The sequence below is a fragment of the Antechinus flavipes genome, chromosome 3 (genome assembly GCF_016432865.1).
Source record: "Antechinus flavipes isolate AdamAnt ecotype Samford, QLD, Australia chromosome 3, AdamAnt_v2, whole genome shotgun sequence".
NCBI lineage: Eukaryota > Metazoa > Chordata > Mammalia > Dasyuromorphia > Dasyuridae > Antechinus > Antechinus flavipes.
In genome coordinates, this window is record NC_067400.1 from 1,413,687 (window position 1) to 1,423,211 (window position 9,525).

The window sequence follows — 9,525 nt, forward strand, 5'->3', positions numbered from 1 at the left end:
AACACCGAGGCTCCCAAATGCAGTGATTTGCCCACAGCACACCCCTGCCTGGCGGCTCCTCCCTCCCGGGCCACTGAGGGGGTGGGCAGCCACGGCCTCCCCAGACCTTACCGCAAGCACGTCCTCAGGTCGTCGTCCTGGCTCGGGGTCAGCCCCACCTTCTGGTCACGGAGAATCTTGTCCCGCAGGAGCCTCTGGCGCCAGGCCATTGGCAGACACCTCTCCATGTCCAGGATAGTGATGGCTCTCTGGGATCAACAGCAAGGGGCCCCTCAGCTCTTTGTCGGAGCCCAGGAGCCCAGAGTCCAGGAGTCCAGAGCCCGGAGCCCAGAGCCAAGAGTCCAAGAGCCCAGAGCCTGGAGCCCAGAGCCCGGAGCCCGGGAGCCCGAGACGGGGCCCTGGGCTGTGATCCTGGCCGAGCAGGGCCGTTCCCCTGCCAGCCTGGGTCTCTGAGAGTGGTGCCCAGGTGGACACTTCTCCGGCCAGGACATTCACTCTCCCGGCCTCCGGGCCCAGACTGCTCTCCCCCGGACCCCGGCCTCCTAAATCCCCAGCTCCCCAACACTCAGCCCTGGAAATGACTGTATTTTGCACTGAAGCTTCCGTCTTTGCCCTTCCCCCGCCCTTGTAGAATGAGCTCCCTGAGGGCAGGGCCCGTGCCCAGACCGTAGAAGGCCCCCAGGGCCCTCAGCCTCCACTTAGGGGATGCTGAGGAAATCCTCCTCCGTTGGGCTCTGCGCTCCCTTATTCATAACAGGGGGAGAATAATTCTCGACTGTCCGGAGGCTAAACTGGAGATGGCCGAAGAAAGGTCGTTCTTGCTGCCGGCCTCGACGAGGCTGCGTCGTAACGGGGGCCATCGGGCTCTGCCCCGACCTTTGGGGCTCTCCGGGTGCTGCCGGTCACCCCGTCGCAGACCTCGGGCCTGGCCGGGACAGAGGCCCCGGGGGCCCCTCCTGCTGCTGGGGAGGCAGCCCCCGCTCGGGCTCCTGGGCCCTGGGCCCACTCAGGCAGCCAGAGGCCCGTACCTGCACCTGCCAGATTTTCTCGTTCCTGGAGGACACCTCAGTGGCAGTCTCGCTCATGAGGGCGATCAGCATGTTGAGGAGAAGCACGGAGGTGAGAATCACGTAGATGATGAGGACGAAGAGGAAGAAGCCTGGAAAGCTGGAGTGCTCCGGGCCGGACAGGTCCCCGAGCCCAAGGGTCAGCTTGAAAAGGGCCCCCGACGCATTCCCCACGGAATCGTAGGGACAGTGGTCGGGCCCCGGACACGGACCGGACAGGGCCGAGAGGGCTGTAAGAAGAACCGCTATCAGCACTGGAAGGGCCGAGTCAGGGTTTTCCTAGAATATCACATCCACAACCCAATGTCATCTTTGTCCCGAAACCCTCCTCCCACCTTCTCTTTTCCTATCCAGCACAGCCCCCCCCCCCCAGCCCCAGGCTCACAACCTGGACTCTCTTGTCCCCTATATACAATCTGTTGTCAAGGCTTGCCAATTTCATCTCTCAATATCTCTCATCAATATCACCTCTCTATTTCTTGTCAATTCCAGCTTTGTGACATCTCTGTCGATTTCACCTGCCACAGCACCTCTTGCTCATTTCATCTTTGCAAAATCCTTTCTCACTTTCATTTCCGCAACTCTCTGATCAATATCATTTCTATATCTTGTCAATGTCAGTGTTGTGACATCTCTGTTGATTTCACCACTGCCAGCATCTCTTGCTCATTTCACCTTTGCATTACCTCATCTTTGCAGCATCTGCCAATTCTCTCCCTTCTTTCCTCACATTGCCCCCACCCTGGAGGAGATCCTCACCACTTCTCACCTGGGCTATGGCAATAGGTGCTCGGGGTCTTCAGTCCATCCTCCCCTCAGCCACTAAAGTGACTTTATAGCACAGAGATCTGTCTCTCCGGGTTTGTCTCTGTCTCTCTGGGTTTGTCTCTGTCTCTGTCTGTCTCTCTGGGTTTGTCTCTGTCTCTCTCTGGGTTTGTCTCTGTCTCTCTCTGGGTTTGTCTCTGTCTCTGTCTGTCTCTCTGGTTTTGTCTCTGTCTCTCTTTCATACACACACACACACACACAACTTCAATGACCCCCTTTCTCCTCCTTTTGTCATCATCTCCCCCTGTTACCCTTCCATCCTTCTGACCCCTGACCCCCCAACACGTAATCTTTGATCTGGCAAACACTGGCTCCCTGGCTGTCCCAAGAGTCAGACCCTCCAGCCTCTCTCGGTGCTGAGCATTCTCTCTGGCTCTCCGCCCTCCACGTCTCCCTCCTGCCCTGCCCGCCCTGGCTGGTGCCGTGAGCAACGTCCTGAATCTAGAGTCGGGAAGACACTTTCTTTCCCAAGTCACACACCTGTGCCTGCCTCAGTTTCCTCACTGTGAAGTGGGGAGAATAGCAATGCTCTCTGTCCAGGCTCGTCTTGAGGTCCGCATAAGCTGATCATTGCAGGGCCCTTAGCAAGAGTGCCAGGCACATGGTGCTAAGTGCTGGATGTTATTCTTTGTCATCCACTGAATTCCATCAACTTCCCCATGAATTACTTCCTGGCTATCCTGGTTTGAAGCCCACTTTGTCCAAGTTTATTTGTATGTGCTTCCTCCAGGGCAGGAACTGCCTTTTGCCTCTTTTTGAACCCACAGCCTTTAGCATAGTCCCTGAGATCATGAGAGGCACTGGATGTTTACTGACTGACTGCAAGCACAGAAATGGCCCCCAGGGGCTGGGACCCAGACAGTGGTCCTGCAGCTGGGCCCCAGGCTGACCCTTCAGCCCATCAACCGGCTTATCATGGCCCCCTCTTTTGGAACAGGAAGGACGATAGTTTGGGAGCAATGGAGACCCCCATGTGTGTGTGTGTGTAAGTGTGAGTGTGTGTGTGAGTGATTGTGAGTGTATGTCTGTGTGTGTGAGTGTGTATGTATGTGAGTGTGAATGTGTGAGTGTGTGAGTGTGTGTGTCTGTGAGTGTGTGTGAGTGTGTGTGTGAGAGTGTGTGTGTGAGAGTGTGTGTGAGTGTGTGTGTGTGAGAGTGTGTGTGAGTGCAGCTGGAGAGAAGCACATCACCCTGGGAAGGCTTAACCTTTACTCACCAGAAGCAAAACCCACGAGGAAAACCACATATACTAACAGGAACCTGGCCACGTCGTGGAGAATCATCTGAGGAAGCGGAGAGACCCTCCCTTAATCCGAGGGGCAGCCAGAGTTGGGACAGAAGGTGCCTAATAATTGCCTGACTGACCCAGGTGGGTCTCAGCTCTTTGGGAAACTCTTGCCCCTCCCCCCCAGGAAACCAGTTAACTTGGGGGGGGCAGCCCAGGCAGTGGAAGCAGAGTCTCGCGGCCAAGTTGGAGCAGCAGCAAACGTCTCCCGCCCCCGTTGCCCCGCAGAGCAGACTTGCTGAGCCGAGGGCCCCCAGCCACCTGGCCTGGCCCCCGAGCCCTGTCTGCTTGGGGAGGGCAGGGCCGGGGAGGAGGCAGGAGAGAGACCCAGAGCCGGGGGCACTCGCGGGACCCCCGGAGGCCGCCTGCCGGAGGCCGGCTGAGGTCAGGGCTCACCTTCTGCAGGACCACCGTGTAGATGCCCGTGAGCTTGAAGCCCCGAGAGTAGTAGAGCAGATTGAACCAGCCCAGCACCAGAGCCGGGATCTGCACCACGGCCGCGGTCTCCGCCCGGCCCCAGGACAGCCCCAGAGAGCAGAGCACCAGCCCGGCCTGGAAGAGACTGATCCGGGCCGCCTTTGCCTGAGCCGGCCGTGCCCCGCTGCTTGCCCGCCCCCCTCCGGGAGCCCTTCCTCCCTCCTCTCTCTCCCCCCCCAGCTCCCTCTCCTCCTTCCTTGGAGATGGGCCGGCCCCTGGGCCGAGTGCTGGGGTCCTGGCCCCCCTCCGGGCCCTCCCCCCTTTCTCCAGCTCCTTCCTCTACGAGGGGGCCCCGCCCCCAGGGCCTCCGCCTGCCCCTCTCTGCGCCCGAGGGAACGCTGGGAGCTGGGCTCTGGCCCCGGGCCGTGCGGAAGGGGGACTGCCCTGACTTACCAGAGCACGTGGAAATAGCTTTGCAGCAGGAAGGGCGCGAGCCGGAAGGGCCTCATCCAGTTGATGTCCAGGCCCTGGGGAGCAGCCCAGCATCCAGCCCTTGGCGGCCCCTCCCCCAGGCCGGAGTCCCGGCCCCTCCCCCCAAGTCAGCCCGGGTGCTGCCCCCCCCCCACTGCCCGGCACGCTGCTCCCCGAGGGCAGCCCCCCCTGCGCCCACAAGTGCCCCCCGACTCCTTGTCTGCCCGAGGGGGGGAGGGGAGCCCCAGCCTCAGAGGCCAACTGCTGGGGGGGGGGCGCCCGGAGTCCTGGGCCCAGCGCCTCGGCCCCCGCCTGCCAGACTTACCGTCTTCACTATCATGGCCACGGCCGACAGGAAGACGTACACCTGCCCCCAGATCCTCCAGGGGCTCTCGCTCTGGGCTGGGCCAGGAGACTCCTGGGGGGCAGACACGAGAGCTGGCAAGCTTGGAGCGGTGGGGGTGGGGCAGACCCGGCCCAGCCTGACACTGCCGGCCTTTCAGAGGCCCAGACCTCCTCCCAGCCCGGCCCCCCACGTCTCCTCTGCCTGACCTCCCTCCTCGGGACCCTCGTCTCCTGCCCCGCTTGGCCACCCCCAGGGCCACTGTGCCCCCCCGCCCCCCCTCGGGGTGCTCTTGTCCCGGCAGCTCCCTCGGGCCTGGATGGGCACCTCCGTGGGGGGGGGAGGGCTCCGGGGCCCCAGGACGAGGAGGATCACCTGGCTCCCCTCCATCCCCGGCCGCTGGGCCGTGAGCGCCGTGAAAAGCCCGATGTAGCTGAGGTACCAGGCGGTGCTGATGGCGAACAGGGCGCCCGCAAAGGAGGCCCACTTGGCTTGCAGCAGACTCCGCAGGGGCTCCACCACCAGCAGGTCGGAGGCTTTCTGGGGGCAGAGAAGGGCCTGGAAGGCCGCCCTTTGTCCCCCGACTCTCCCGCCGAGCTCCCGGGCCCGCACGGCGGCTTCCACGGGGCCCGGCCCGGCCGCCGCCCCCGCCCCCCTCACCTCCATGTCGGGGTGGAAGGCGACCATCTTGAGGGCAGAGTTGGGCTCCGTGGTGTCCACTTCACTCAGGTCGTACAGGGAGCAGCTTATGGGCCCGTAGGACCACTCGCAGAACTTTCTGCCCAGGTAGGCCATCATGTCTCCCGGGGAGAGCTCTCGGTTTAGGATGCAATGGAACAGCTGGCCGGGAGCAGAGAGCAAGGGAAGGTGAGCGGGGGAAGGAGACGGGGCAGGGGAGGAAGGGGCCGGAAGTGGAAAGAAGGGGGCAGGGGGAGCAGAGAGGCAGGGAAAGGTCACTGCCAAGAGCCAGAGCCCACCCTACCCCGACTCCCGACAAGCTTCCCTTCTTCCCAGAACTGCCATAGACTGGCTAGTTTTAATGTTTGCCTCAGTTTCCCCATCTGTAAAACAAGGATGACTTTAGCCCCTCCCTCTCAGAGCCATGGCAGGGATCAAAGGAGACAAAGTGTGTGTATCCCTCAGCACGGTGTCGGGCACATGGCAATGCTCGCAGAGCCCAGTGAGTCCGGGGGGACCTGGCACAGGGCAGCCCACCAGGCCTGGGGGAGGGGCACAGCCAAAGGCTGCTGGGACCCAAGTCCCCTGAGGGGAGATGAGTCCTGCCCCAACACAGCCACTGATTCAGTGGCTAGCCTGATCCCTGCCCGTAGGACTACCCTGATCTCTGACCCAGGGACTGGCCTAGTCTCAACCCCTGGGCTAGCCTGGTCTCTGACCCTGGGGCTAGCCTGATCCCTGCCCCTAGGACTACCCTGATCTCTGACCCAGGGACTGACCTGGTCTCTGACCCTGGGCTACCTGGTTTATACCCTCCATGGCTGGCCTAGTGTCTGCCCCTGGGCTAGCCTGGTCTCTACCCCTGGGCTAGCCTGGACTCTGACCCTGGGGTTAGCCTGGTTTATACCCTCCATGGCTGGCCTGGTCTCCGCCCCGGGGTTAGCCTGGTCTCTGACCCTGGGCTAGCCTGGTCTCCACCCCTGGGCTAGCCTGGTCTCTGACCCTGGGGCTAGCCTGGTCCCTGGCAGAGCTACTCTTGCTCCCTTTGCCCAGGGCCCAGTGTGTCTCTCTAGACCCCTCCCAGGCTCTGGCAGGAGGTTCCCTGGTTCCCTGCTGGGTGGTCGGCGGCCCTCCCCCAGTCCATCAGGCCTGTACCTCGAGCTGGCCCTCCTTGGCTGCCAGCTGCAGGGGAGTCAGGCCTTGGAGGTTGCGGATTTTCTCCAGATGGTTCATGGAGGCCGTCCTGTCACTCAGCCGCCTCATCTCGCTGAGCTCGAGCACCAGGGGATACATGCTGACCATCTCTGGATGATTCCGGGCCCTCAGCACCAGCGCATGGAGCACCGTGTTCTCAAGGGTGTCCTGGGCCCACGCCAGGTCGGAGCTACCCCGGCTCATCAGGAACGTCACCATGTCTTCCTGGCAGGTGCAGGCCGCCAGGGACAGCGGGTATTCCCCTGGGAGACCCCGGCAGCCTGTGAGGGACCCGCCCCCAGCAGCCCCCAGGCCCAGGGCAGACCCTGCCTCCTCTCCCAGGGAATAATCCGGGTGATATGTTGGCCCCGGAGGACCTTGGGGAATCTGGGCCACCTGCGCCCACCCCGTGCTCGTCCCGACCCCTGTGGCCCTTGTCCTGCCCCTGGCTGGGCCCTAACAGGGAGGGGCTGCTGGGGAGGGGGCCTAAGCTCCTTGGTTCTTGCGCCTGCCCCTGGTTCCTTCTCCCCGGCCTTGTGGGACATTGTACCAAAATAGAAGCAATTCTCTGAGACGGGGTTGGGGTGGAAGAACAAGCCCGTGGCCCTGGCCTGAAGGTCAGCCCCCCACTCCACCAGCCGCTTGACAATGTCCTTCAGGCCCCTCTCGATGGCGATGTGCAAGGCTGTCTGTCCTGGGGCCACAGGGAGGGATCAGCCTGTTAACTCCCAGAGGCCTGGGCCCAGCCTCTCTGGCCCTCCCTGTGCCCCTCCAGGCCCTAGAAAAGGGCAGCCCCCACCCCTGGGCTCATCAGGAGGGCAGCCCCATTCCCCCCCCCCGGGCTCAGCATCCTGGCCCCTTTCTGGCCCCTCCAAAGGCACTTGGCTGTTCTGCTTCTCCCCCAACCCATTTCACAGATGGCAGCCCCACTCACCGCGATAGACCTTGTCGGTGTAGGAGGCGTTGAGCAGCTCGGGCAGGTCCCCCGAGTCCTGGGCGTGGTGCAGCAGGAGCATGACCATGTCCTCCACGGCTTTCTCCTTCTTGTCCTGAGACCTCAGCAGAGCCTTCATCAGACACGTCTTCCCCGTGACCTCCTCTGTGGGGGGACGATGCCGGCTCACGGCCCTTCTTCCAGGCCGGCCCTTAGGGCACTGCCACGCTCAGGCCCTTCTGCCGGGCCCAGGTCAGAGCCAGGCTCCCCGGGCAGGCTGTAAGCAGGGGGATGGGGCAGGGAGGCGGCCCTGGGCTTTCTGGCCCCCCCTCCCCAGGCCAGGCCCTTCTCACCTAGGAGCTCGGGGCCACTGAGCTTCAGTTTGTGCCGGAGAATCTCCTCCAGCTGCTTCCTCACAGCCTCCAGATCCCCCGCAGCGATGGAGCTGAAGAAGTGCTCCCTGAACCTGTGGCCCACACAGCCGTGACCTTGACCACGTCCTCAGGCCACCCACCCCCACCTTGCAGGGGCCCGCTCAGCTCGGGAGGCTCCTGGAGGCCCAACCCCCCACCCCAGACCCACGGCCGCAGGCTGCTTCCCAGTCTGGGTGTCCCGGCGCCTCCCGCCCCTGCCAGCTGGGTCACCCTCAGTCACCACCGTCCTGGCCGGTGGCTGCTTACTCCTGGCAGACCCGGGCCCAGGGATGGGCGGGCGTCAAGCCTGGCTCCCAGAGCTCAGGACCGGCCGGAGTGATCAACCTGCCCACGGATCAAGCTGCCCCCAGCTCTGTGGCTCTCCCTCCTGCCCCTGGGAGAGCCCAAGCCCAGGCTCGGACACAGGGTCACTAGTGGGGGAGGGGTACACAAGGGGCTGGGCAGGGGGAGGGGCAGGGGGAGAGGGCCCTCGGTGACAGGACGGCCCACTTACTTGTCCGGCCTCTGCAGATCTAGGTCAGGGACTTTGCCATCCGGGCAGTCTCCCCAGGACTTGCACACCACCTCTGGTCTGTAAGGGAGTCCGTTGTCCCCCAGCTCCTGACTCCGGGAGCCCCTGCCAATTCCTTCTCTCCCAGCTGCCCCTTGTCCCATCCCAGGCTGAGCCTGGGCTTCTTGGGAACAGGGGCACGCCCCTCCCCCCAGGGTCCTTGCAGGGGAGGAGAGACCCGGGAGCAGCCTGAGCCTCCCTCGGCCCTGCTGGAGGCCCTGGCGACATCCAGGCCAACTAAGCAGGCGGGGAAGGGACCATCAGAGTGGCCTCCGACAGCTCTAGGGTCTGGGGGGAGAGCAGGGCTGAGCCTGGTCCTGCTCCGCCTGCACTGGACCCCAGCCAGAAGGGCTCAGTTGCCGAGGAGACCCCCGGGTGTAGCCCAGCTTCTCCCAGGAACCCCGGCTAAGGAAGGAGCCAACCAGGAGCCAGGAAAATGGGGCTGAGTCTGCTCAGGAAAGGCTTCCTCCCACCAACATCAGTCAGAGAAGCTTATGGGGGGGCAGCTACCGATGCACCGCACCACGCCCCAAGGGGGGACCCATGGATTGTCACTGGGGAGTCAGGACAAGAAGCCCCCCAGGAGCTGAGAGGCAATTTTACCTGATATCCATCTGTACCTCCAAAGCCACGCGAGTAACCTCAAGGTCGTCCATCAGTCTGCAAAGAGAGTCTGGTCTCTAGTGTCGGGGGGAGCAGGCTGGTCTCCCCTCCCCCCCATTATCCTGGGTTGGGAGGGGGTCCCTCTCAGGTAAATTGTAAGGGGGCCAAGTGTGTGAAAAGGGAGGGCGGGAGTCTCCTCCCTGGCCACCGGCCTCCACCTTTCTTTCGGTATAAAAACAAGTGTTCAGCCCAAAGACAGGCAGGGACGAACTCATGGGAATGCCAGGTCTGTGCAGGCGCTCAGCAGGGGGGGACAGGGGCGGACCGCGGGGGCTTTCAGCAAATGTGCCCACGTTCACACGCATATCTATACACCCAGGCCTGCTCCGACATATGCAGCTTCCCTAAGTTCTCCTCCTCTTAACTAGCACCCACGGCAGATGTGGGACACAGTCCAGGGCCAGCAGACTCAGGATCCCTCCTTAAGGGGCACCCATGTGGGGAGTAAAGCCAGATTCCCTTGAAAACCACATGAACCCAAACCTCTGAATAGAATCTGATGGAATGAAACGAGTTTCCAGGTCAAGATAGACTGAAAACAAACTTCAAGAAAGTCAGTCTCATTGGGATGAACAGGGTGTTCAAGTCAGGTCAGACAGAGTCTAGGAAAGCCAGTGAGAGGATCTTAATTACAGCAAATCAGCAACTAAGAACCTCGGTCCTA

At 62.5% G+C, this 9,525-nt stretch overlaps 2 protein-coding genes across 3 annotated transcripts in view; both read right to left on the reverse strand.

Annotated features, from left to right (window-relative positions):
* LOC127558277 (transient receptor potential cation channel subfamily V member 3-like) overlaps window positions 1-6,358 on the reverse strand; it is an 8,076-nt gene extending 1,718 nt beyond the window's left edge. For both annotated transcript variants that reach the window (XM_051991533.1, XM_051991534.1), the window contains exons 1-9: window positions 6,242-6,358; window positions 5,069-5,248; window positions 4,784-4,948; window positions 4,391-4,483; window positions 4,048-4,121; window positions 3,574-3,739; window positions 3,109-3,175; window positions 1,029-1,297; window positions 112-248 (exon numbers count right to left, since the gene is read on the reverse strand). In XM_051991533.1, the coding sequence (XP_051847493.1) occupies window positions 112-248; window positions 1,029-1,297; window positions 3,109-3,175; window positions 3,574-3,739; window positions 4,048-4,121; window positions 4,391-4,483; window positions 4,784-4,948; window positions 5,069-5,248; window positions 6,242-6,349 (1,259 nt within the window). In that variant the 5' untranslated portion in view covers window positions 6,350-6,358. The remainder of the gene's footprint in view (window positions 1-111; window positions 249-1,028; window positions 1,298-3,108; window positions 3,176-3,573; window positions 3,740-4,047; window positions 4,122-4,390; window positions 4,484-4,783; window positions 4,949-5,068; window positions 5,249-6,241) is intronic.
* Window positions 1-8,338, reverse strand: part of LOC127558275 (transient receptor potential cation channel subfamily V member 3-like) — a 31,194-nt gene extending 22,856 nt beyond the window's left edge. Inside the window, exon 1 of the mRNA XM_051991532.1 lies at window positions 8,142-8,338. Coding sequence (XP_051847492.1) covers window positions 8,142-8,302 — 161 coding nt within the window. The 5' untranslated portion in view covers window positions 8,303-8,338. The remainder of the gene's footprint in view (window positions 1-8,141) is intronic.
* Window positions 8,339-9,525: the final 1,187 nt, after the last annotated feature.